The sequence below is a fragment of the Peromyscus eremicus genome, chromosome 7 (genome assembly GCF_949786415.1).
Source record: "Peromyscus eremicus chromosome 7, PerEre_H2_v1, whole genome shotgun sequence".
NCBI lineage: Eukaryota > Metazoa > Chordata > Mammalia > Rodentia > Cricetidae > Peromyscus > Peromyscus eremicus.
In genome coordinates this window covers 103,187,260-103,214,181 of record NC_081422.1, presented here as the reverse complement: position 1 = coordinate 103,214,181, position 26,922 = coordinate 103,187,260, and the positions used below count along the sequence as shown (strand labels likewise).

The 26,922-nt window shown below is 55.0% G+C and overlaps 1 protein-coding gene across 1 annotated transcript; it reads right to left on the bottom strand.

Moving 5' to 3' along the window:
* Positions 1-225: 225 nt before the first annotated feature.
* Celsr3 (cadherin EGF LAG seven-pass G-type receptor 3) lies at positions 226-26,922 on the bottom strand. Its single transcript, XM_059268709.1, has 36 exons — positions 23,190-26,922; positions 20,774-21,424; positions 20,189-20,414; positions 19,839-19,954; positions 19,383-19,471; positions 19,113-19,270; positions 18,363-18,526; positions 17,979-18,104; positions 17,715-17,884; positions 17,342-17,527; positions 16,111-16,227; positions 15,602-15,773; positions 15,307-15,448; positions 15,092-15,212; positions 14,587-14,770; positions 14,166-14,267; positions 13,935-13,949; positions 12,717-12,811; positions 12,315-12,524; positions 11,853-12,048; positions 11,480-11,635; positions 10,989-11,160; positions 10,241-10,408; positions 9,888-10,014; positions 9,587-9,793; positions 9,172-9,346; positions 8,841-8,953; positions 8,256-8,335; positions 7,587-7,713; positions 6,966-7,082; positions 6,713-6,861; positions 6,200-6,309; positions 5,712-5,870; positions 4,829-5,029; positions 3,205-4,096; positions 226-1,865 (listed from the first exon to the last, which is right to left on the bottom strand). The coding sequence occupies exons 1-36, from the start codon at positions 26,920-26,922 to the stop codon at positions 1,838-1,840; spliced, it is 9,954 nt and encodes a 3,317-aa protein (XP_059124692.1). The 3' UTR covers positions 226-1,837.

Below are 26,922 nucleotides of genomic sequence, written 5' to 3'. Positions count from 1 at the left end.
AAGGAGGCTTCTCGTGCCCAGCTCCTGTGTCTAACTTCAGGCTCCAATCACAAGGTGAGAGGCCATATTTCAGAAAGAAATAGGAACCTGGTCCAAATCTGCCATGAAATGGGCTAAAAATAACTGGATGTTTTGGAGGGAGGAGGGCTCAAATTCTTTCAAAGGTCGTTCTGGGTGAATCATTCATAGCAACCATCCTACATCTGAAACAGAAAGAGGAACAAGTGTTTTCCTTAGAAGTTTATTCCCAAAACAGAGCGCGGCTTCACGGAACAGTTTACACAGACAGGAAAGAGGGCCACTGTGCTGAAGGGGGACCCCAGAGACGGGTGTCTACAGAACCTAGGACATAGCAAGGACACTCTCCCACAGACAGGCCACTCAGCCTTGAAGGTCAGAGGTCAGGTCAGTCTGGGTAAGGAGAGCTAGGGACCTGGCTGGTAGGATTTGGCACAGGCAGTGAAGTGGGATTTTTGAATCTCAGAAACCGCCTCCCAAGTGTATACATGGGGTAGAGGTGGCGGCATTTGCAGAGAACCCCAGCCCCAAGTCTCCTTCAGGTGTGCTGTTAAACAGAAGACTCAGCTGACCTTTGACCTGGGAAAGGTCAGGGTTAGAAGCCCCCCTCAAGATGGCCAGGTCCAGGGACATCGCAGGTGGGTCTTCTAAGCCCCTCTCCCACTTTCCCTACTTTTCACTTGTAAACAAACGGGGGGGGGGGGGGCATTCTCAACTGTAAACAAAGTGTCTAAGTTCAATGTTTTCAGTTGTAGACAGTAAATAAAAACCAACAATTTAAAAAAATAATCTTGACCTGTAAACAAAGTAACAAAAATTTAAAGTCCCCAGTCGTGGGCATCAGACAAATAACAAAGAGTTTTATGAACAGGACCCTAACAGTCATTTTTCCCTCTATAAGGGAGTAAGCGGTGCGGCAGTCACTGCCCTGCCTGGTGCCAGGAGGATCCTGTCAGCAGTGGGAGGCTAGGGCACCTACATTCTGGGTCTTGGATCCCCTTGTTCCTGCTCCCGTTGTTCGCCCCCCCCCTCACCCCTGAGGGAGGCAGTGTTGCTGGGCAGGGGAAGAAGCAGGAACAAAGGGGTGGCCCCTCCACCCACCCCCTGGTAGGAATGTCTGATTAGAGGCCCATGTCCCTCCCCAAGGGAGAAAGGGAAGCCTTGATCTGTAAACATGACTTCTGCTGCTCCCCCAGCACCACAGCAGCAGTCCTAGGTCTTAAGGCAGTAAGTGGCAGGGACTCCAGGTAATATACACCCACATCCACAGGGGTAGTGGCACAATGAGCCCTGGAGGAGGTGGGAGGACCCCTGTTTCTAAGACCAACCCCCAAACACAAGAGTTTGGCCTTTGGGGCATTGGAGAAAACGCAAAGGTCAAATTTGCATTCTGGGCCCCAACAATGTTCAGATCAGTGTGGGGATGAGCCGGGAGAAAGTGTCCCACCTGTCCACTCCACCCGTAAGATGGAAAAAAGAGCAGATGGTTTGCTAAGGACCCAAATGAGGCCAGCTGCATCTCTCTCCTATCCCCTCCCCCTTCCAGCCCAGTCTCAGACCCCTGGGAGACAGAAAAGCTGAAAAATAACATAAGCATATCTCTCTGGTTCCAAAGGTACAAAAGTATAAAAGTCCTCCCTTCAGCCCCCACCCCTGCACCTGCCACACTCATGCTCACAGATGCGCATGGGACCTTCATACTGCACTGCACTGAGTCGAGGGGAGGGCTCGAAGGCTGCCTTGGATCAGTCCTGAAGTTTCTTCCATCAGCCCAAATCCTCCGCTGTCCTTGGTGGCTCCTCATCTGCTGGTTGGCCCCTCAGGAGTGACCTTCACTTCTGGGAACTCTGTCAGTTGAATGTAGAAACAGAAGGCCAGGGCTAAGAGGTGCTTTCCCTCTTAGCCCTCAGCCCCTTCATGCCCACGCCAGGATTCTGAGCCCTCCAGATACCCATGTGCACCTCCACTCCCTAGCCTCATTAGCAAGTGGCTGCCTAGGTCTCTGATTAGCAAGCCACCTTCTACGCAGACACTACACGAAGCATCGGTAGTCAGATAAGGTCACAAAGCTCCACAGTTCAAGGAGTTAGTTTCTATAAGCTACAGATGAAGAGCGGCTGTGTGGCTTGTACTGTGCCAAGGTCGGAGATGAGGGACGGAACGCAAACTCAAACTCTTGTGACTCTAAACCCTGAGTCCCTACTCAGTCCCCGGCACTTCTGCAGAGCCCAAGGCTAGACTGCAGGGGACCCAGATGGGTTGTCTGCTTCTCACCCTTCCCTTTCAGCATCCCTCTAGAACTCCAGGCCCCCAAGCCCTGCTTCCTCCCCCGTTCTCTGTCCTCTCAACATTAGGCCCTGCTAGTCCTCTTGGTCTCCAGCCCCATCCCCAGAGACCCTCTTCCCTCAGGTCATCTCTCACCCAGAGCTTGACCTGGCAGTTTCTCCTTGACAGACAACTCCCCTACTGGCTTGTCAGACCCCACCACTCCCCCGCCTGGGCCCTGCGCACTCTGGGTCTGGCAACGCTTTTCCCTGCTCCCCCATTCCTTCTTGGATTCCTGTGTATCCAGCCACTTGTGCTCTCTCTGAAAATCAGCCCCACAGATGCTCTGTAGGCACTTGAGTTGTACTGTGCCTAACTCCACAGTGCCCACAGCGGGGAGCAGTTTCATGCTGATGGAATCCAGCACCGAATGAATGACTTACTCTAAAGTGACTCCTCAGTCTGGCATAATATGCTAGTGTTCCATATGACCTCTTAGGCGGGGCCTTCGGAACAAAGATTCCTCTCATTGCCTCATGCAAATGCCAGGATATTTCATACTTTGATGCCTTGACCCCTGCCTACCCCCTCCACTAGTGTCAGCCTTTGGGGGCACTTTTGGGATGTGTAGGGTTGGGAAGCTGTCTCTAACCATACAGCCAGCAAGTTCCAGCTAGTTCTGTTCCCATGGTATGCTGGAACTGTTCCTAACACGTGGCCTCCTGGCTGTGCTGAGCCTTGGGGTAACCCATATCTGTGGGCCAACTCCCAATTCATTCTGCAGTGGACCTCAGGGATGGGCCCATGGGAAGCTGCTCCAAGCTGACAACAGTGTGAACAGGACCTCAGGGATGGGCCCATGGGAAGCTGCTCCAAGCTGACAACAGTGTGAACAGGACCTCAGGGATGGGCCCTGCTTACTCTGAATCCGGGGACAACTCCGAGATGCTGTGGGATGTGGCTGAGCGAGGTGTGGAAGGCCCAAGTGCAGAGGCTGTGGCCGAAGGCGTGGCAGTGGTGTGAGGGCCCGAGGGCGTGCTTGAGGACTGCACAGAAGACAGGGCTGAGGAGTTGAAAGAGGCAAGGATAGAGGAGAGAATGTCTAGTTGCTCTGTGGAGGGGCCATGGCTAGGGCCACTGGCCGGGTCCTCCCTGGCTCTGAGAAGCTGTGGGGCTGGTCCAAGGGCCTCTCGTGAGGGATGCCGACTAGGCACCTGGTCCAGCCGCTCCCGAGAGTTCGAGATCCTAGATAGAGAGTCCAGGGGCCGAGATGGTAAGAGGGGGTCCCTTGAGAGTTGCCGCTGTGGAGACAGGGGCAAAGGTGGGTGCTGTGGGTCAAGGTCCCGGTTGCGGCGGGGTGGGGGCAGTGTGCTCAACCATTCTCGGGGCGCCCCTAAGTCCAGTGCATCCCGTGACCCAAAGCGTCCAGCCATAGTGCCAGGGTAGTCCCGGGGTGGCTGCCTTCGTGGTAGGGTGCTGCCCCGATCTCTGGGCTCCAGGCGGACTGGTGTAGCATCCAGGTGTTCCTGGGAGCCTGGCCGGCTCAGGGGATGCAAAACAGGGGCAGGAACCGGAACTTCCTCTAGTCTCTCCCGGCTCAGCTGTCGCCTCAGGAGCAAGTCCAGCTGTTCTCGAGAAGAGTAGCGGCTGGCTGGCTGTGAAAGGCTACCTGTGCCCCCACCTGCATAGATGCGACCATAGGAGGCAGCCGGAACAGCACGGTGGCCCAAGGTAGCTGCACGGCACCAGGATAGCTCAGGAGTGCCTCGAGTCTGGGGCACCAATGGGTATTGCAACCTATTCTTCAGGATACCTGTGGAAGAATTGGGGACAGGTTGTATGACAAAGAGCAGGCCGGAATCTAACCAAGGAAGTGCCAGTTCCTGGGATCTTGTACAGAACTAAGGTCAGAGGCAACCAGAGTCCTAGACAGACAGTGAACAAGAGTCAGAGTAGGAGGTAGCAATCTTGTGAGTCAAGCTAGGGCAGTCATGGTGCAGGGTCAGGGAAGTCATGGTGCAGGGCCAGGGCAGACTCCCGAGAAGTCAGACGCGGGATAACTCTAAGTCATGGAAATATGAGCCTGGGTCAGAAGGGTAGGAGTTCCCTGGGTTGGGGCAGGATCAGTCTCCAGTGTTCCTGGGATGCATGACCAAGGGCAGAAACCTCTGTGCTGGTGCAAGGCCAACCTCAGGGACTGCTACAGCCTGTGTAAGAGACCAAGACCTTCCAGACCAGAGCAGGAGCTCTGGACTCTAAGGCTCAGCAGCCTCTATGGTTTGGCAACATGAGTGGGAATGGAGAAGTAGAAGGAAGATGGCTTCTAAGGATCCAGGAGTACAAGGCAGGATCTGGAGGGGGCAGGGACTCCACGGATCAGGCAGTCTCTGGGGACTATGAAGCAGGGTTGAGGAGCAGGAGCCTGTCAGACTGGAGCAAGGTGACCTCCCCATTTGGCATCAGGAAGCTGAATTCCCACAGAGTCTAGGCCTAAGCAGCCTTCAGGACTCCTACAGCGAGGGCGAAGGACCAGGAAAGGTCATACCTTTCCTCTGCCGCTGGGCCCGGCCCAGGGAGGTCTCATCTCCACTGGTCAAGGCCAGATCTGGCTGGTTGTTGTTGGCTGCATCTTTGTTGGTGTCTAGTCCCAGGCGCCTTTCAGAGCCCCACGCCTGCAGAGCACACGGTGCGGCCTCGCACTCTCCCAGGGCTGGCCAGTAGGCCAGGAGGTCATTGCCGTCCATATCTGTGAAGCCAGAGCAGGTTAGAGGAGCCTCTGGCTTGACTCCAGGGTTTCCTAACACTTGTGATCCAGACTCAGTGACCCCTGCACCTAAGGACTCTTCAAGCCCTGGCTGTCCTCACTGAGGACGGGAAAGGGAGAAAGCTGGTGAGATGGCGGGGCAGGGAGGCAAAGCACTTGGCCACCAAGCCTGTTAGCCTGTGTTTGATTCCCAGGACCACATGGTAGAGAGAACTGACTCCCACGAGCTGTCCTGTGACCTCCACATACACACCGACGTGTGCGTGCATGCACATACACACAAAATGAAAATATTTTCCCTTCTCAGATTGGTGGAGCCACTGAAGGAATGTCTACTGCTGAGCCTTTATCCTTAGCTAGAAGCAGATAGATGAGACGGAAGTTTGATGGCTGAGCTTAGGAAGACCAAGATAAACCCCAAATGACAGGGATGCTAGGCAGCTGAAGGGACAGCAAGTGACTCTGTAACATCTCTGACCTCGTTACCATAGCCCAGGTTGCTCCTGGGTCCCCAAGCACTCCTAGAAATCTGGATGGGAGTGGTACATAGGGTCCCAGTGAGTCGGGCTCAGGAATCCTGAGGAGGTGGTAAGGTCCCTACATTACATCTAGGTGAAATATGGGAGTCCCTTGATCACCCATGGAATCAGCAAGTTCCTATCACCTTTGGGGTGGGCAAGGAGCCTCTCACTCTGGGCTGCCCTGCGGAGTGGACGTTGGAAACGCCCTCTCGTCCGGCCATTGTCCTCACTTTCTGAAGACGGGATGGATAGACTCCTCTCCTCCTCCAAGGACAGATCACTGTCAGAGTCAGAGTCTGCACCTGAGGGGTCAGGAGAAAGGTGAAGTGACAGGGACTTGAGGATAAGGAAAGGTCCAGAGCTGAGGGTCTGGATGTGGTCGAGCAAGGGTTTAAGATGGGGCCTGGATGGAGCTTGAGCGAGGGGTAGAAACAGAAGGGCTTGAATTAATCAGGGCTGAGCTAGATCCGAAGTAGGTTTGGACAACCAGGGATGGGTAGGTGCCTTCTGAGGCAGTGACCTGAGAGGAGCATGTCCCCCCCATTAGGCACTGCCCCCAGTTTAGGGTGGAAGGCAGATCATAAAGATACCCTCTGCCCCCCTCCTCCCTGACCCAGGGCTCCAACTCCACCAGCATCTCGATGGAACATAGCCACATCCAGGTCAGTGGGGCCAGCATGAGCCTGGAGGCTGTGCTCGGTGTGGTCAGCAGTTGAGCCGTGTCGCACCAGAACATTGTCCCTGGAAATGCAGAACCCCCACCAGAGAAGAACATGACAAGGTGCTTTGGAAGCTGGGGAGTCTTTGAGTGCATGGCCTGAAGCATGTGGAATGGCTGAGGGTGCCTTTGAGTGCATGGCCTGCTACATGTGGAATGGCTGAGGGAGTCTTTGAGTGCATGGCCTGCTGCATGTAGAATGGCTGAGGGAGTCTTTGAGTGCATGGCCTGCTGCATGTGGAATGGCTGAGGGTGCCTTTCAGTGCATGGCCTGAAGCATGTGGAATTGCTGAGGGTGCCTCTGGGTATTTGTTAGAAGACATATGGGCAGGGCGGCACCGAGTTCCAGGCAGCCACCCTCCCTAAGATCTGATAAGGTCAACCTTGGTGAAGTGGGACTAGACTAAGCCATATGTGGTCACTCACCTGAGGTAGCTGCGGCCCCGCTGGCTGTCCTGGTCCTGGGCCCTGCCGGAGCGGGCACTGCTCACTGAAGAGACGGTGGAGGCACCAAGAGTGATGCGGATAAGGCCACTCTCCTCAAAGAGGGCCGTGTTGTTGTAGGCTCCAGACCCCTGAGGGAGGCGGTTGGACAAGGGTGTGAGCTTGTTCTGAAGGAGCCTCAGATCCGGGCCTCCTAGGGCTCCCAACCCCACCTTCAGCCCTGGCATTCTCTTACCGTCCCGGGTGCTGGCCTTGTCTCCTCAGGAGCTGCCTTCTTGCCTAGACAGGCTGGTGTCCAAGCAGCCCGAGCATCAGCATTCAGGACACAGAAGAGCAGCAGTACAGCCAGGCCCTGTGGGTCAGTAAGGGTCAGTGAAGGTCACTGAGAGATCAGAAGACATAAGCTCAGAATACAGCCAACAGGACATCAATCAGGGCCAATAAAAGTCTCTGTGGGTCAGCAAAGGGAGGATCAGTGTCACAGGTTAGTGTGAGTCAGTGAGGAGTCCAAGGGAGGGGGGGGCAGCGAGAAAGTCAGGGACAGGCTCAGGACTAATAATGAGAAGACCAGATGGCAGGAGGGCCTGGAGTCAGTGCTGGTGTGGTCAGCAAGGGGGTCAGAAGCTGCAGTGTTGGTGAAGGGCAGCCCAGGATTAGCTCCCAGCCTGATCTCAGGGACTAGTTTGGTGTCAGCTCTAGGCCTGGGGTCAGCAACCAAGGTCAGGGTCTGGTTTTGGATCAACGTAGTCACAGTCATTCAGTCAGTGAGCTCCAGGCTCAGTGACAGTGCCACACCTAGGGCTAGGCTGCTGAAGCCCCGTTGAGGTCTAGGGAAGGAGAGGGGCACTAGAGGTACCTGGAGGCCACAGAGTCCCACATGGAGGTAGTGAAAGGCCAGCACGCTGTGGTTGACAGCCAGGAGACCAAAGAGCCAGGAGGCACTGACCAGCAGGAGAAGCAGAAAGGAGCTACGCAGGGTCCTGCTGTAAGGACATGGAGGACACAGGGGACATGCCAGGGTCAAGCAGGGCTTATGTAGGGGACAAGAAAACACCTCACACAGGAACATGGAAGTCTCAGGAGGATACTAAGGAAGATGGGCGGTCACACCAAGAACAGGGAGAGCATTCAGGGAGCCATGAGGGACCATGGGAAAGACAATGGAGTCAGGGAGCCATGAGGGACCATGGGAAAGACAATGGAGTCAGGGAGCCATGAGGGACCATGGGAAAGAATGGAGTCAGGGAGCCACGAGAGACAACAGAAGACAGGAAGACACGTAAAGGCGGGGCGAAGTGAATCATTCAGGTCGTGGAAGAACCCTGGGAGACCCAGGGGATTGGGAGACAACAGAGCGAAAGCACATGTGAGGCCAGAATATGACGAAAGTACCAGAGAGGGAGCACAGGCCAAGGCATGAGCGACTTCCCTTCATGCAGAATCTGGAGCCCAACCTCCGCCAGACCCCACCCGGGAGGGGTCTGCCATCTTGAGGACCCCTACTTCCCTCAACTAGCCAACTCACAGCACAGAGGTCTTCTTGGCCTCCCTCTGCCCTGTGGAGCAGGATGTGCGGGCAGCGAGGAGAAACATGGTCCCATTCATCTACACCCACAGTCAGGTGGAGCAGGGAGAGAGAGACAGAGACAGTAAGAAACAGAAAGAGAACAAGTCCACAAGCCCAAGCATGGAGAGAAAAAACGAGAGGGGAGGGGAGAGGAGGAGAGGGGAGGAGAGGGGAGAGGGGGGAATGGAAGGGAGGGGAGAGGGGAGGGGAGGGGAGGGAAGAGGAAGGGAGAGGAGGGGAGAACATGACTCAGAAAGAGACAGAAGAGCTGAAAAATCACCGAAGTCAGAGATGGAAAGAGACGTCGAGTGGGGTCATGACAGCGACACAAGGAAATGGAGACAGAAGCAGGCGAATGGCCAAGTCTTTGACCCAACTGACCCCCCACTTCCATGCCAGCTCAGTGGGCGTTCATCCTGTGACCAGACATGAGACGGAAGCAGTCCAGGATGCCTGTGCACCACCACCTGCCACTTGGTCCAAGTCTCCTCCCTCCTTCCAGAGAATGGAGCACACAGGTGGCCCCGAGAGCCAGACACTCACCACAATGACAAGGATGATAGGGCCAGCGAAACTCCAGATGAGAGGTTCATGGATGGAGATCCAGCAGAAGTCAGGGTTCCCATAGCCCTCCGGGTCCAGCCCAACAGCAAGGCCTTTGGAAAGGGGAGAGGTAGAATCAAGAAGTGTATTCTAAATTCCGACTCCCTAGCATGGGAAGGAAATGGGATCAATGCAAACAGGGTCCTCCCTGAGTAGGTGACATGGGGCATGCGGTGGAGGGATCATGATAGGGTTGGGGGACATAACCTGGGGTCAGGCCATATGATGGGCAGAGGTTGGGGATCACAGGCCTGAGTGGGTAAGACCTCACCCAACAACACAGCAGGGACGCCCCAGCCCAGGGCATGGTAGAAGCGCATGGCACCACGATCCACATTTCGAGGCTCAACCTGCATTCGGTAGAGGTGTAGGCCCTGCACCAGGAGCCAGGCAAAGGTGCTGAGGAAGAAGTAGTGTAGCAGGATGGCGACTGCGGTGCACAGCAGCTGGGGGCAGGCCCGGGAGACTGCGGTCAGGATCTCTCCCGCCCATGCCACCTGGGACCCCACCCAGACACCCGCTCTCCACTGATGTCCCTAACAACAGCGTTTAATTCCAGTCAGTATCCTGCCCCAAACCAGGACCTCATTGGGCATCCCTGATCTTAGAGCCTGAGCTTCGGCCCGAGGCTTTCCAGGGAAAGGTGGAGTCACTGGGACACAGTTCCCCTGGCCCTGGCCCTGCACCTGGTTGTGGGTCCTGTGGATTCCCAGCAAGAAGAGGAGCTCTGCCACTCCCAGGGCAGCTGCCACGTTGGCATGGATCCCGCGCACATTGGACTTGAGGCTGCGCAGGCTCAGCAGGACAGCCGCCGTCAGAACTAGAGCGGCCACAGACACTGCCAGGACCACGTGAGTGAACACCGCCAGCAACTCTAGGTCTCCCTCTAGCCGCTGTGGAGTTAAGGGTGGTCACTGGGATGCCGGGTGGAGAGCTTCCCTGCCCTTTTGACTTCCCACTTCTTTGGGTCATTGAACACAAGTCTACCTCACGGGGAGAGGCATCCATAAGGACTCCAAACGTGCCTGTCCGGCTACAGCGACACCGTGCATGGGATCCATTCCTGTGTACCAGCTCGCAGTCCCTTGCCGTCCACATACCATGCTGGTCTGCCCTGTATCCAGAGGAGAGTTAGATCTACCCTTCCATCCAGGATGTGTTCCATTGCAGGCAGAGATGGGTGAGATGGTGGGGGAAGGGGAGGGTGCCTGGAGTTGGGGAATAGCATTCCTCATGGGCCTAATTGCACAGTGGCATAGATAGGGGCCTCAGGGACAGGCTGGGACACCTCCCAGAGGTGAAAAGGGACAAAAGGTTTCCAGAGTGGGGTGGGTCCTCACGGGCCAGGTGGATCCCACTGCACACAGATCGCCTTGCTCCGATTCGCTGTCTGTAGCAGGCGGAACTCAAGGTTGATTGGGGACACCAGAACGCCCCTTAGGAAGTTGCGTCCATGGAAAACAGCCACGCTGACCACCGGGGAGTTCATAACAGGGTTCTGGGGGAGCCTGAGGAAACACCCATCTGGTCTTGGACACTGTTGATCAAAGACTGACTGCCCGCCTCCCCCTGTCTTCAAACCACTTGCCATGGCTGACCAGGGTCTGGGATACCTCCAGAGCACAAGTTATTTCTAAGAACACTGTCCATCCTCTGCTGGGCTGCCAGGGACTTCAGACTCACTGTGTAGACAGGGCTCTGAGGCCTGAGCAGCCTGGCCTGGCCTGTGACTGTCAGCCTCAAACCCCCCCTTGTCCTATTTCTATCTGGCTTCCCCAACCGACCTGTCTATGCCTTTCTTTATCAGTCAGTTGACCTGTCTATACCTGGATCGATCGTGTACCCTTGTGCGTGTGTGATGGTCCCCATATATGTCTCTGTCTGTCACCCTGCACCCCTGCTACTCTTCATAACCAAACAAAATTCACATGGAACCCAGTTGAGGCTGCCTCCCTGGAGCTTTGCACAGGATCATGTTTACCTGTGGACTGGCTCATCTGCCCATCGAGGAAAGGAGTGCTGTGTTGGGGAAAAAACCCACACAAAGCTCAGGGTTGAGGGGACTAGGAGCAGCTCTGTGCCTGGTACCTGGCGCCCCGGCGCTCAGCCTGGAACTGGGCAGGGAGAAGCCCTCCCAAGGTGCGGTACACGAGGAGAATGACAATGGACAGCCCACGCTCCGGTTCCGGGTCCAGGGGGCTTGGTGGGGAGACCACACTTGAGGCTGTGGTGTTTTCTGTGTTGCTGCTTGTGGGTAGAGCTGCCAAGGGAAAGGAAGGAGCCAGGGTGACTTCTTACCATGAGCACCCACAGACCTAGCTCTGAACCCAAGCCACCATCAAGCACAGAGCTCTTCTACAAGATCCAGAACCTGGGGGATGGAGGGTGCAGGGCCATGAAGGGACATGGGAAAGGTAGCAAGGCTGGTGAGGTAAAAAGATGGTAGAGAATACACGGAGGTGGCCCTCGGAAGGTCTCACACAGGAGCCATGAGGCGAGGGAGGTCTGGCAGGGGGAGCATCGGTGAAAGGTGATAAGGAGACACGGCCCGGCTCAGAGGTCACCAGAAGGGCTCCTACCTTCAGATGGGGATGGCTGTGGGGACTGGGAAGGCAATAGCACGTGTGTATGAGGATCCCAGGCATCCTGGCCCCGGAAGAGGTTGCTGTGGTAACGGGGGTAACGACGGGCTCCCGGAGCTGAACTAGGATGCTCCATGCGGTCAATGCTGAGCACTGCCCAAGAAAAAGAGGGGTAACATCTGTCAAGGGCCTTCTTCCCATGCCAAGGGTTACATTCCCACCTATGCCCATGTTACACCTGAGCGTCACAAGCTGTATTCCTTGGTATGAGTGCAGAGCATGGCCCTACAAAGCACCAAGGGTTGGAGTAGTATTGTGGCATCAGCCCCAGAGCTCCCCCTGCCCTTCTCCTGTCCCATCCACCACTCACTGATATTGGGTGTGACTAGTCCGACTGGATTTAGGTATGTCAGTTCCATATTCCTTGCAAGTGTGGCTGCATATTCCTCCAGGTGCCGCACTAGCCCTGCACTCCCTGGGGAGCCCCCGGGTGCCCGCTGTCCCAGGGCTGCCCACAAGTCTCCTGTCTCTGGAGCAAGCAGTGCAGAGCCGGCCCACAGCAGATTCTAGATGGATGGAGATGGAGTTGGACTCACCCAGGTGGTGAGGATGTACATAGGGATGGGGCAGGCATGAGGGGTCTAGCCAGGTAATAATGGGGGCCCAGGAAGCAAGAGGGCAAGACTGAAGTGGACAGGGAAGAGTGAGGTTGTAGGACCTTCACTTTTCCAGAGGTCAGGAGGGGTATAAGCTGAGGATCCGGGGCTAGAGGGGAGGAACCATGGAGCTGGGGGTCAGGGCCATGGAATAGGGGACATAGAACACAGCCCACCTCATTGAAGTGGGCATCTTGTGTGGCTGTCAGCCCGAAGCCCTGCTGATGGCTTTCAAAAGCCAGCAGGTAGGCCAGCAGGCGGGCAGTGACTCGGACATCTTGGCTAAAGTAGTGGTCAGTCTGGCCGGTGACCTCCCGCAGCCTCTGGGCCAGCTTCTTGGCCTCCACAGTATCCAGTGCTGTCTTGTTCAGCTCTAGGCCATCCAACTGCCAGGACAAGGATGGCAGTGGTTGTTCTGTGATCCTGTAGGCCTTTCTCAAAAGCCTTACAGGGAGAAAGGCTTGGACAGATGAAAGGGTAACTAGGAAATGCCCAAGAGGTCAGGGCTGAGGTGTGTATTGGGCCCATCAGAGGCCCGAAGGTCTTGCGGGTAGGGCACTATCTGGGCAGAGTCTCACCAGCAGACTGAGCTCTCGAAAGGCAGGCGAGGTACAGTTGAAAAGGTCAGGCTCCAACCAACCCTGGTCCTCGTCACACATCCGCACCGCAGCACCTGGGGGCAGGCAACCCCTGGTCAGGCCTGGAGCCTGGGTCCTTTTGCTGTTAGGTGGCCACAGCACCCTCTTCTATCCCATAAGGAGCCTTGAGGTAGGGGCCAGAGTGAGAAGCATCTATGGCTAGGTGCCTAGATGCTGCTGCCAAAGCCCAGGTGGTTTCCAATAGCTTGTTGGTCAATTCTCCCGAGGATTCTGGGAACCAATCTTACCACTAACCACATAAAGAAAAGTAAAAGGAGGTACTGTAGATAGACACAGACACACACACACACACACACACACACACACACACACACACACTCATACAGACTCACTCACTCATTCACACAAATGGGCTTTGACAAGCTTACCTACAGGTCAAAATTCATACATATGCCAACAATGCTCATTAGCTGCACACACAGATGTATGAACAAGCACACGCACACACACACACACACTGCTCTCTTGTATACTCACAAGCATGCTGACACAGACAAGATCTTCCAGGAGTATCACATGACCCAAGTGAGGTAAGAGTAGGTTTCTCATACAAGTTTTAACTACCTCAATGGTACTTTATCATCATTGCCTTCCCTTGTCTATGCAGTTGGGATAGAAGTTGAATAAGTTGTGTCCACCAGCAAGAGACCCTAACTTAAATCCAGAACCCCATCCCCTCAAGACAGACTCACAGACACATGCACAGGCACAGAAGGACACGCACAATAGCATGCATACACAGACAATCTCTGTCCAGCCACTGCAGAGACCTCAGGCAGCGGGGAGGGTTCTGGGAGGCCCTCAGAAAGCAAGGAGAAGCTGGTGGGTGACTCTGACCAACGGGGAAAACCTACAAGGACCTTAGGAAGTAGGAAAGAGTGTGCAAGGTCTTAGAACGTGGGAAAATATCTGAAGGATCCCCGGGTGATGGGGAGGGATCCTTGAGGACCTTGGGCACCAGAGAAGGTCCCTAGGGTCCTCAGATCACAGGAAGGGGTCTCCAGGAGGTTAGGAGTAGGTTTTAGAGAGCTCAGCAGCAGGGAGGGCTTTGCAAGGACCTTAAGCAGCAGGAGGGGGTCTGCAAAAGCTCTGGCAGTGGGAGGGGGCAGCGCACCTGAGCAAACACGTACCCCTTACCTGTACCCCGCAATCCTGCCCAGAAGCCAAGAGAAACAGATGGAGGCTTAATAAGAGTATAGGAAGGGAACCAGAGCCCCTAAGAAGTTTAAGGGGCCCACATGGATTTCCACCCTACTCCCATCTCTTCACAGAGATAAGACCACCCAACTCGGTGAAAGAGGTGGCTATAACAATCAGAAAACAGACCTGCCTCACCCTTAGCAACAACGCTACCCACCACATACTCACCCAAGGCCCCCCGGGGACAGGGTACTGTGGCCAAAACACCAAACTTAGTCTGGGGCCACCACACACCAGATCTCAGGGACTTGGGGCAGGCATCGTAGAGTACTAGGGAGAAAAGAGTGTTGAGCCCGGTGGCCAGGTCTAAGGCAAGTAACACCATACTTACTGCTGTTCTCCCACTCCCATGCCCGGGCCCAGAGCCTACCACTCCCTGCTGGCTTCTAAAGAGCTGGCCTGTTAAAGTCTGGGACAAGTCAGCCAAGTACACATAGTAAATGTAGGGCTCCCAGCATAACGGGTCTCCCTCAGGAATAGCTTCCCAGAGCCCTCCACCTCCCGAAGCCAAGAGTGCCACTGGTTCCTTAGCATGCTGGAGCCAGTCCTCCTCGATAGATGGGGGGGGGGGGGGATAGAACTTGCTTACCTCGGCAGCCACTGGCTGTCACCTCTGCAAAGGGGCTGTCACAGCTGTTACACTGGCGGCCAAGGGCTCCTGGGCGGCAGGGGCACTGCCCGCTGTGGGGTGCACAGGAGCGCGAGGTGGAGCCCACAGGGTAGCAGTCACATGGGAGGCATGAGTCACTGCCCCTCGGTCGATAGTGGAACTCCTGTTTAGGGATGGGTCAGAGGCCTGAGGTCAGAGGTTAGGCTTAAGGGAAGGGTCTGAGGTGAAAGCTTGGGGGATAAGCACAATCAAGGGCAAAAGTTAAAAAAAAAATTGAAAAAGAGACATAGACTAGAAAAACTTGTCTTAGATGAAGACAAGGAAGGGTTTAGAGCTCAAGAGTGAGAGGTGAGAGGTGGCAACTAGACTGTAGGACACAGATTCAGAGGTTAGGGCGCCAGTCAGGTGACAGAGGTCAGCAAATCAGACAAAAATCATAGGTAGTGTCCAAGGGAAAACTGAAAGGTCAAGGGTCAGGGCAAACCTTGCAGTGGCACTGCCCATTTGTCTTGTTGCAGTTAGGGTCAAAGCCCTTGTGAACGTTACAGTTGCAGGGACCACAGGTTGGGCTTCCCCACCAGCCCCGAGGGCACTGCTGGTCCATCCTGAAATGAGAGGAGATAATGTGCGTCCACAGCATTTCAGTGACCCGCTTGTTCCCACAAGGTCTGACCACACTCCTAGTCCCAAGCCTCTCACCTGTGCTCACAGTGATGACCAAAATAGCCCTTTGCACAGTCGCAGGTATAGCCATGGGGGGCTCCTTGGAGGTGCCGGCATGACCCCTGGTTTTGACAAGGGTTCAAGAGGCAGGCATCCACACACCCTGGGCCGTAGTAACCTGCAGTTTGGGTCAGGAAGCTCAGAACACTGGTCAAAGAGCATGGAAAGAAGCAGAATCCTAGCCCTCTCGGTTCCTCTCTGCTCCAGGCCCTCCAGTTCCTGAGCCTTCTCCATGGCCCCTGGCTCCTTCCCCAACTCTCTCAACACCCACCTGGCCAACAGGTGCAGGAAAAGGTCAGCCAGAGGTCTTTGCAGTCAGCATGGGGTGGACAGGGCCCAGATGCACAGGCGTTGCTCACAACACAGCCTGGCTCCACATTCACTCTGTGGCTGGGAGGTGGCAGGGCTGAGGACCCAAGGGGTGTAAAGCCAATCCATATCCCCTGTAGACACAGACAGCAAAGGGTGAGACTCATGTCAAAGCATGTCCTGTGGAACCAGCCACCCAGTCTGATGTCCCGTGACATGCAGTCTCCCTCTATTCCTTCCACAAAACTCAAGGCCTCCCAAACATCCCCATCCAGCCCCCCGTAAGGATTCCTAGTTGTGCTGTTTCTGACATGTATTCCAGATGATCCTTGATTATCTAAGCTAGAGGAAGGTTTGGTTCGTCTCTGATCTCTCTGGGTCGTCTAGCCCCCCTCCCATGCCCACATGCACTTAAATGGTACTTTTCAGGTCCCTGATGACCCCATATCATATGCTCATGCTGATTCTCACCTGGATACAGCCAACCAGACCCTGTGGACCCTCCTCCTTACTTCTGGGGGGCAGGCCTCCTACATGGAGTTGCTTTACTTTCAGGCTCTGCAGCTCACCCCCCACAGCCATGGTGTCCTAGAAGAAGGGGACAGTCAGCACAAGAGAAGGGGTACCTAGTAAACCCCTGTCATATCCCAGAGTCAGAATAGCTCTCTTCTAGCCCTGTAGGACCATGCTTTGTCCCCTGTATCAGAAGAATGGTTTGGAAATGAGTCGCTCCTAAGTATGGAGAACTTGCTGTGGTATGGGTGATAGATAAGAGAAAAGCTTCAATTAAGAGCTGAGCTCAGGGCTGTCTGCTCTTCTAGAGGATCTGGGTTTGATTTCCAGTACCCACATGAAAACTCACAACAAGGGCTCTGATACTCTCCTGTGGCCTCCCTGGGTACCAGATATATATATGGTATACACGCATACACAGAGGCAAATACTCATACACATTAAAAAAATAAAAAATAAAGAGTTAGGCTCAGGCAGGCCCCCTCCCTCCTGGACCCAGAGCCAACCTTGAAATTCCATGATCTTATTGTTTGAGCATCTGTATGAGTATACGGTGTGCTTATGTGTATATACATGTTCATATGTGTATGTGTGTAGGAGCATGTGTATGTTGGACATGCGGAGGCCCAATGTTGACACCTGATGCCTTCCTTGATCACTCCCACTTTGTTAATTCATCTTGCAAAACCCGAGCTCATCAATGCTGGCTAGTCTAGCGGGCCAGCTTGCTCAGGGGATCTGTCTCTGCCTCCTGAGTGCTGGGATTACAGGCAGCTGCTGTGCCTGCCCAGTGGGTTCTGGGGATTGGAACTTGAGTCCCTACAGTTGTGTAAGCAGGGGCATTATACTTTGAGCCGTCTACCCATCCCTGGAATTCCAGGATTTTGACTTGGGGTAGGTAGAGATTAGGGAAGACAACAGAAGGGGCTTTCAGGAGTCAGGCAAAGCCAAAGTCCTGACTGCAGAGGTACCACAAGAGCAAGCCAGAAATCTAGGTAGCCTACCTGACACAAGAGGGGTTGCCTACCAGACCAACCCAGCTGGTGGAGTAGGATCAAAGCAAAGAGCTAGGAGAATATCAGATTTGGTAGTTGGAGGAGTGGGAAGGAGCTGGACAAGAGGTGGGGATAAATAAGTTAAGTCTGGTTGGAAAGCTGAGAACAGACTACCCTGGGGTCAGAGGTCAGACCTGGAAGAGGTTGAAGTCCAGTGAAACCATAAAGATATGATGGCCCCTTCGGCCACCTGGCTCCTCCTGCAACTCCAGCCGAAGATCATGCCACCGGCCATCACTGACAGTCATCTGGTCCAGCAGGAGGTGGGCAGCATGGCCTGAGGCCCTACTTAGTGTCACAGACAGCAACCCCCGATCTAGCTGTGAGTAAAAATGCATAGCCCCAGGGTTAGATTGGGATGAGGCTGGGTGGTGAGTTCAGAGGGTTTAGTGGTCAGGAATATGCATTCCAAACAGTAGAGACAAAAATAAACCAAATGCATAGTGCACTGTTCGGGGACACTGTATCATTGATACGGGCAGTGAAGGATTGGAAAAACAGACATACCTGGCAGAGGAGCACGCTATGTGGCCCAAGCTGCACTTGTATCAAGACCCCTTTGGTTGCCCGTGTTCGAAATGCTAGTCCCAGGTACCATGGCACAGACATAGTCACGTCATTTCCAAAGTCCCAACTCAGTGAGCCATTGCCATAGAAATGATAGGGATGGGCCATTGCTGAGGACATAATAGAAGTAGGGTTACACATCCTACCCCAAGAACAGGCCTTACCTACCCTGTATGGTCCTCCTGCCCCATGATGCCCACTCACTGAGGCGACAATCTTTGCCACCAAAGCCCACAGGACAGTCACAGCTGAAGCCACCCCAGCGCTCTGAGCAGGAGCCACTGTTCTTGCAGGGGCCCGAGGCACAAAAGTGCAACTTGGCCTGACAGCCTGGAGAGAAAGGGACAAGGAAGGTATGAGAAACCTGGGAGAGGAACTTGGGTGCTGGGCATTGATGGTACATGAGTTCATCCTCGTGTTCTAAGGAAGTCAATAAGCAAGAGTATGGCCTTAGGCTGGACTATAGTATGGATCTTGCCATGTAATATTGGATTGGGGTCAGATGTGGAGCCATCCCATGCAACCCTCCACCTCCTCCTTATGATGGAGACAGGGACATGAATGGGGACAAGTAGCTTGTGGGCCTACCTGCCATAGTGCCATTGTTTGCAACAAAGGCTGCCATGTCCATTCGGCGGCCATCAATGTGCAAGTCTCGCATGCAGCCAATGAAGTCCTTGTGGGACACGGGGAAGTTCTCGGGAAGGTTGGGGACACCCCCCAAGAGCAGAGGGCCAGTCAGGTCCAGGGACCTGGGGGTCAGGAGCCTGGGTCATTGGTGGGTCTGGAGCCAGAGTAGGGTTGCTCCTGGGGGCCACAGGAAGTAGGGGATAGGACTAAGGGAAGGGTAATTGGGTGAAGAAGACAAGGCCAGGCTGGGAAAAGAGTTAAGACTGCAATTGTGAGGATGCAAAGAAGAGATCATGATGGACGGATGGTCTGGAGAAAGTGGGGGACTTTGATTTGAAGACAATGAGGAGTGAGGCATTTGGGTGGCTGGGGTGGGGGATGGAGAAGAGGGGTTGAGGGGTGAGATCAGCACACTCAATGGTCTCGGGGGCTATTTATGAGATTAATGGACTAGAGGCAATGTGTGTCATTAGAGACTTAAGATATGTAGAGATTTTTTGAGGACAGAATGCCTAGAGACTTCTTCTGAAGACTGTGTGGAAGCCAGAAGCCAGGGGCAGAATATAGGATTGGGGGCTAGACTGAGTAGGCTCCCAGTGTCTTTGATCTGTGGTTTGGGAAAAGAAGAAGGATCTGGCAGCCTATGTGAAGGGTTGAGGTGGGCTCTGGCAGGCAGAGAACATGAGGATCAGGGGGTGGGGGCCTCACTTCTTGGAGCTTGTTTGCACACCAGCAGCTGCACATGAGTAGTTGCCAATCTCAGCACCAAACTGCAGAGCCACTGCCACATTGCAGTCATCCACACTCAACACAGCCACCTTGTCCTTCGAGGGGCCCTGAGCACCCCCTAGGGCATCTGTCCGGGGCTAAAGACCAGGCACACCAATCAACAATGCCCCTATGGTAATTCCTGAGGAGAACGCAGAATCCTGACTCCCCCACACAGCCCACCCATACTATGCCAGAGGTGGCGCCCACCTTGTTGTAGTATCTCAGATGCACTGTATGCCACTGTCCATCACTCAGGCCTCCTGGAACTGTGGGGCTAACCACTGTATTGGATTCACCTGTGGGGAATATGCATGCAGAACGATATCTGGAGGTCCAAGCGGCACCATCCCAACCCATTTACATTGATACAGACACTCTTAGGGTCATGCTGGATAGTTGGATCACCATATCCCCTGGTGACCACACTGGCTGGACTACAGTGTCCTTGAACACATAGGAGAAACTCAGACTTCTGGGAGAGATGGACCTTCCCTGAGGGAGTGGCCACAGCGTCTGGTCCTCACTGTTGTCTGTTTGGCACTGAAGAGAGTGCTCAGATGCTCAGTGAAGGACACCTGAGGGGACTCATGCATCGACTCTGCCAGCTATCCCAGGAACACATGCACCCCACTCACTGTCACAAAAATCCACGGGAGCACCCACCCGTGGAATATGTAAGCCGCACTTGGCCAGCCACAAGCTCTAGAGCCAAAAAGTCATGCTTCTCATTCAGACGCCCGTTGTAGAAGAGTAGCCCGCTGGGCTGCACTGTTGCAAACCTGGGTGAAGTGGAATGGGACCATTAGGAGCAGACATCTCACACCCTCCATTAGAGAACCAGCTCAAGCTGAGCCAAAACAAGAGCGTGGGAGATGCCAGTGCATCCCAGCAGGGATCAGGGGAGAGGGTGGTGTCCGGTGAAGACCTCGGGACTGGGCAGTCAGCAATCTGGGTCAGGGTCACATAGGTAGAGACAGTGGAGAGACGTGCAGTGACACGGGGCGGGCACCTACGAGAGGGACAGCGTGAGGTGGAAGCGCTGCCGCAGGCCACGGAACATGACGAACGAACTGGGAGGGAAGGAGCGTGCGGCCACCTCACAGCGCGGGCCCTCGAAAGCGCCGCCCGCGGGGCACTGGCAGCGAAAGCCGCCATTGGGCGCGTTGGTGCAGGTGCCCCCGTTGCGGCAGACGCCAGGCACGCAGAGTCCAGCTTCGGTGTCCAGCTCGCAGTCTTCCCCTGCAGGGCAGGACGGGTAAGAGAACGACGCCCCGCCCACGCCCCGCCCACGCTCTTCCGAGGCCGCAACCTCAAGGCGGAGTCCCTCGGCCTCTGAATGGTTGAGCTGCCTGTGGGCACGCCCTCAAATGGTCTATCCCCCCGAGGACACGCCCACAGTCTCGTCGCTCCGCCCCTGCCCCGCCCCCTTGCTTAGGACTTGTATTTCTCCACCAGCTTCAGACCTTCCGCAGGCTGGGCTCAGCCGTGCCTCTAACCCGACCAAGTTGCCTCAAAAAGGATGCCCGGTGCTCACTCGCACTCCGCAGTCCCGCCGCTAAGCTTCTCCAGGACTTCATCCAGCGCGGCACGCGACTTACCGGTGAAGCGCGGGCGGCACACACAGGTGTAGCCTCCCTCGCGCCGCGCACATGCGCCGCCATTGCGACAAGGGTTCGAGTAGCAGAGGTCGAGCTCAGTCTCGCAGAAGTCTCCCGTGAAGCCAGGCGGGCAGCGGCAGCGCAGACCGGCGATGGGTTGGATGGGTCGGAAGAGCGTGGAGGCCGAAGCCAGGAAGGGCGCAGAGGAGTCGAAGCGGAGCACTGACACGCATTTCATGTAGTTCTCGCAGGGCTCGCGCAAGCACACGTTGTCATCAAAGGGCAGCACGTCGAGCAGCGAGCGGGCAGCCAAGGCGGCACGGCGCACGTACAGTTGCTCCTGCAGCTCCTCCGAGCTGAACCAGGGCCCTGCAGCGCCTGCCCCAGCCCCACGAGGTGCCAGCGCTGAGAAGCTCACGTTGAGCACGGTGCCCCCCACGTCCGTGTCGTTCTGGATGTTGAAGATGAAAACGTCCTCGGTAGGTGTTGCGAGCACTGCAGCCACGCCTTCAAGAAAATGGCCCAGCAGCGGTGACAGGAAGCGCTCTTGCCACATGTTCTCCAGGCGCACTGTCAAGCTGTTGGCCAGCAGCTCCTCCGTGATGATGACCACACGCAGCACACACTGTGCTGTAACACTATGCAGGCCATCTGCAGGCAAGGGCAGGGACAGTGATTAGTTTCGGGTCAGTAGCTGCCTCTCCTTGGAATACAAGAGGTCTGGGGCCTTTGAGTCAGTAGACTGACCCCTAACAAGGCTCTAGAGAGTTTGGGGCTAGTAATCACCATCTCTCCAGCATCAGGTAATGACTAGCTGCTACTTCCTACTCCAGCATCCGCAACATGAGGAGAAGCTTGAGTCAGTAATTTACCCAGCTCAGGTCTGGCCCCTTAGCACCAGGGAGCTCCACTAGCCCTGTCTCAATAATTACCCATGAGATCTCAGTGATGCAGAAAAAAAAAAAGAAAAAGAAAAAAAGAAAAAAAATAATTACCCATGAGTCAGTACTCTAGGAACATGCAAGAATTTCCCTAAGTGCTCAGTAATCCATACTCCCAGTCATTGTGATTGATAGGCTACCCCCACTAAGGATAGGAGGAGAAGCCATCTATCCCTAACTTCCCATCTTCCTCCATTGCAGCAGAAACAGCAGGACACCCCCTGCAAGAAACATTTGGGGGGGCAGGTGTGTGGTGGCACATGCCTTTAATCTCAGCACTTGGGAGGCAGAGGCAGGCAGATCTCTGTGAGTTTGAAGCCAACCTGATCTATAGAGTGAGTTCAAGCCAGAGCTACATAGTGAGACCCAGTCTCAGAAAACAAAAAAACAAAACAAAAAAAAATCCCAGCACTTGGGAGGCAGAGGCAAGGGGATCTCGGGTTCAATGCCAGCCTGGTGAGTTCCAGGACATCCAGGGCTACATAGAGAAACCCTGTCTGGAAAAACAAACAAAAACAAAATGAACAAAAAAGAGAGAAAGAACGAAAAAGAGAGAAAGAAGGGGGTTCCAGGGCAAGGCTATCTCTTGCCAGTCAACTGCTCTCCCGAGGCACTAGATGAGGTCCTGAACTAGCGAACACTGAATGCAGTTCTCCAGAACTGAATCAGCAAGCTCCAGGAATACCATGGACCTTGATGTATACCCACACTGCATCCTCCTCAGCTGCTTTAGTTAGCAAACTGCCTAACACTCTAGGTCTGGGTTCTGTGAGTTCAGTGTCCATCCTGAGGTGACAGTAAGGTACTAATCTACTTTGTTCATCTCAGATCAAGCCTGTGTTGGGTGGTCCATAAAGACTTGCTGTTGAGAGAACTGGAAGTAAATGATCTCACCTCCTCTGTCGGTGCCAGGAGTCCCAGCTCCAGGGCTGAGACAGAAGAGACTCTCCAAACCTCTGGCACTTCTAGAAGGTAGGATTTCAAGGGTCTTTCCCACCTGATCTATGAGGGAAGGTTTTATGAAAGCCACTGGATCTCTGGACATTTCCAAAAGGAAAGGTCCTTGGCCTGCCCTTTGGATAGCAGTATGGGCCCATTCCCTGCCTGAGGCTGTCAAAGTTAGCTGCTCTCCCTGACCACTGAATTGAGGGCAGACTAGACCCAAAGTAACCCTTATCTAAACATGGCCATGAAATGAATGAACTTTCTGGCTTTTCCTAGAAACACAAGAGCATCACAAAGAACCTCTGGTCCTTCCTTCTTTAAGGAGAGAGGAGCAACCCCTATATGAACAGCCATTTATGGTTCTTAGAAGCCCTTAGAATCTTTAGGATTCTGCAAAGACTGTCCAAGAACATAAGTGGAATCTGAGGTCTATGGGAGATCTTACTGGGTACAGGAATCCACCACTTTAGAGATTCTGGTTTGAACCCTGACAAGATCACTAGGTCACTTGCCTACCCTGCACCCCTCACCTGTTACAGTTACCAGCATGGAGGCCACTAGTGGGCGGTTGTTGTCCAACTTTCTGCTGAGTCGAAGCTCCCCACTGGTCTGGTTGACCACTAGTAGCTGCAGCTCATTGCCCCTCTCAAAGGAGTAAAAGAGGTGATCAGAGACATCTGGGTCATAAGCTGGGATACGCCCAATGATGCCTGAGGGGAAAGTGTCAGAACGGTTGGATACATAGTTGTTGAAGAGGATCTGGAAGTTGTTGAGCACAGGACTATTGTCATTCTGGTCAACTAGGCGCACATGTACAGTGGCCCGGCTGACCAGAGGAGCAGAGGTGGCCTGCACCACAATCACATATTCCTGACGAGCCTCATAATCCAAGTCTATGAGTGCTGTCAGCTCTCCAGAGAAGATGTCCATTTGGAACAGCTCAGGGATGTTGCCTTCCACAATCTGGTACATTATGTGGGCATTGGGGCCTTCATCAGGGTCCACTGCAGTGATCTGAGCCACCACAGAACCTACAATGCTGTTCTCCTTCACCTTCACTTCGAACTCCTCAGCTGGGAAGACAGGTGCATTGTCATTCACATCTTGTACGGTCACCTGGATACTGACTGGAGTCCGAAGTGGGGGCACACCACGGTCCACTGCATAGGCAGTCAGCTCATACACTGGCACTGCTTCCCGGTCCAGCCGCCTCACGGTCCTGACAATGCCAGAAGTGGGCTCAATGGTAAAATCTCCATCCCCATCTTCCCCATTCTGGAAAGTATATTGAACCCGGCCATTGGCATGAGCATCCCGGTCAGTGGCTGAGATCTGCAGAACACTGGTGAAAGGTGGGGCATCCTCAGAGACCAAGCCTGTATAGTGGGAGGCCACAAACTGTGGGGCATTGTCATTTACATCATTGACCATTACCTCCACATACGTGGTGTCTGCTTTCTGTGGGATACCATTGTCCCGGGCAGTAATGGCCAGTGTATACGTCACTTGGTCCTCGTAATCAAGTGGAGCTTGTAGTGTAATGGCCCCTGAGTCTGCATCTATTCGGAACTGGGGCAAGTTGTCTTCCAGAAAATAAGTGATACGAGCATTTTCACCCACATCATCATCAGAAGCACTGATGACCACCACAGTGCTACCCACTGGTCGATCTTCGTTCATGCTCACTGAGTAATGAGCACTCTGAAAGACAGGCCTGTGTGTATTGGCATCTGTGATGTTGATATGCACATAGCAGTGATCATGAAGGGCACGGTCAGACGCAGTAAGCACCAGCTTGAAGTAGCGTTCCTGCTTGTAATCCAGTGGCAGCGCCAGTGTCACCAGGCCCACGCCACCTTGGGTGCTGATAGCAAAGCGGTTCCGGGTGTTGCCACCTGTGATTTGGTAGCTGATGGCACTGTTGGCATCTCGGTCTACTGCAGTCACACTGACCACACTGGTGCCCACAGCTGCATCTTCATTGAGCCGAAGGTGGTACTCTTTCATGGTGAATTCAGGCCGATTGTCATTGACATCCAACACCGTTATGGTGACACTGGCTGAAGCCGAGAGTGGGGGTGAGCCGTGGTCTCGTGCCTCCACACCAAAGAAGTAATGTTCCACAGACTCCCGGTCCAGGGGACCACTCACAGAGACCCAGCCAGTGGCACTGTTTATGACAAAGGGTGTGTCTGGTGCCACACCAGTTAAAGAATACTCCAGCCTGGAGTTCTCCCCGTGATCTGCATCCACTGCCTGAATGTGAATGACTGAGTGACCCAGGGGTGCATTTTCCAGAACAGAGACCTGAAAGGGTGTGCTGACAAAGATAGGAGTGTGGTCGTTGATGTCTACCACCTGGATGCTTGCCAGGCCTGTGTTGTTGGACAGAGGTGGCCTGCCTGCATCTTGTGCCCGGATTCGCAAAGCGTACTCTCTCTCTGCCTCAAAGTCCAGAGGTGCCACTACCTGGATCTCACCTGTGAGGCTGTCGATGGCAAAATGGCCACGGCTGTTGCCACTGATGATGTTATAGTGCACCAAACCATTGGCGTCCTTGTCCTGGTCTGTGGCCGTGACACGTAGCACCACTGTGTGAGGGCGCACATCTTCACGCACCTGTGCCACATAGCGCTTCTCGCTGAACTGGGGCGCGTTATCATTCTCATCCAGCACAGTTATGTGCACTCGAACGGTGGCTGAACGTGGCCCAGGCTCCTGGCCCTGGTCACTAGCTTCTACCACCAGCTCGTAGCTTTCCATGTGTTCCCGGTCCACGCGGCCACTGGTGCTGATAAGGCCCGAACGTGGATCAATCTCGAAAGCGGCAGCCGCCTCCGTGCGTGCAGCTGGCGACCCTACAAAGCGGTAGCGCAGGTTGGCATTAGGTGGCGCATCGCCGTCTGTGGCACGCAGCTGCAGGATGGGGTAACCTTCTTCCACATTCTCACGAAGTGTTTCCCGATACTGGGCTTGCTCAAACACTGGCGCGTGATCGTTGCGGTCAGCTACTGTCACAGCCACCATGGTGGTGGCTGAGAGGCGCGGTGAGCCGTGGTCCTGTGCGGTCACTCGAAGGTAGTGGCGTTCCATACTCTCACGGTCCAGGGCGGCCGCCGTGCGGATGAGGCCACTCTGAGGGTCAATACTGAAAAGCTCCAGCGAGCGGCTGTTCATGAGCGCCGCCAGCGAGTAGACGAGGCGCCCGGCCTCGCCTGGGTCCGGGTCCTGCGCTACCACGCGCAGCACCGCTGTGCCCGCTGCCTCGTTTTCAGGCACCAGTGTCTGGTAGTTGTATTGAGGAAACTGTGGGTGTCGGTTTGCGGCACGACGGGGACGACCCTGGTTCTTTGAGAGTATTCCCTTGGCTTCAGGAGCAGTTTGGAACCCTGGAGGGCGCGGCCCAGGGCGCTGAAAGAGGAAACGGCGGCGGAAGAGACCGCGGGAGCGCATGCGCTCGGGAGCCGGTTCGGGAGCTGTCCGAGGCTCGCGGGGTGCTGAAGCCGGCATAGGAGCTGTCCTCACTGCACGTGGTGCTGAATTTTCCCCTTGGTCAGATCCCAAAGAGCCAGGGAGGCAGTCCCGCCGAAGCGGCTCCCTCTCTGTTCGAAAAGTCGCGGATCTCTCACCCTGACCCTTGCGTCGTGGCGCCCACAGTTTCCCACAGCAGCGGGAGGTTTCCACTCTCTTGCGGACGCCTCTCCTAGCATTACGCTGGAAGGACACTGGCCTGGAGCCATCAGGCTGAGCCAGAAGGTCCGAAGGTTGGGGAGAGATGTTCCCCAGAACCGGATCCCCTGGGGACAGAGCCTCGAGCGGCAGACTACCTCTCCGTAAAGGTCCTGTCCGGCCACAAGAAGAGATCTCTGGGTGCCAACATAACAGATATCCTGGACCCTGAGCAGCCTCTTGCTCCCGACTACCCAATGCCTGGACCACCAGCTCCGCGTTTGGTTGCTCAGGAGTCCCTCGACCGTTCCGGGCGCTTTGCCTACCTACGCGGAGCCTCATGAAGACAGGCTCCCTGACTCCCAGGCCAGACTCTCCATCCTCCCAGACGCCGGGAGGCTCGGGACAAAGAGCTGCGGCTCCACGGCCGATCTGCGTTCTTGGCCCTGTAGCAGTAGCTACCCCTGGGTCCCAGCCCTGGTCCCCGCCGCCCCCCAGCTCCTCCCGGCTAAAAGGGAACAAAGAGAGGAGAAGGAGCAGCAGTATCGGGGTCGACGGTCCCCGGAGACCCCACCATAGAGGCCGCCTCGCCAT

Coding starts and splice junctions, on each gene's coding strand:
- Celsr3 (XM_059268709.1), bottom strand. CDS start 26,922: ATGGCGAGGCGGCCTCTATGGTGGGGTCTCCGGGGACCGTCGACCCCG. Junction 15,449..15,601: donor TTCCTGCACCTGTTGGCCAG/GTGGGTGTTGAG, acceptor CCCAAACTGCAG/GTTACTACGGCCCAGGGTGT. Junction 7,083..7,586: donor TGGGACTCTGTGGCCTCCAG/GTACCTCTAGTG, acceptor ACTGACCCACAG/GGCCTGGCTGTACTGCTGCT.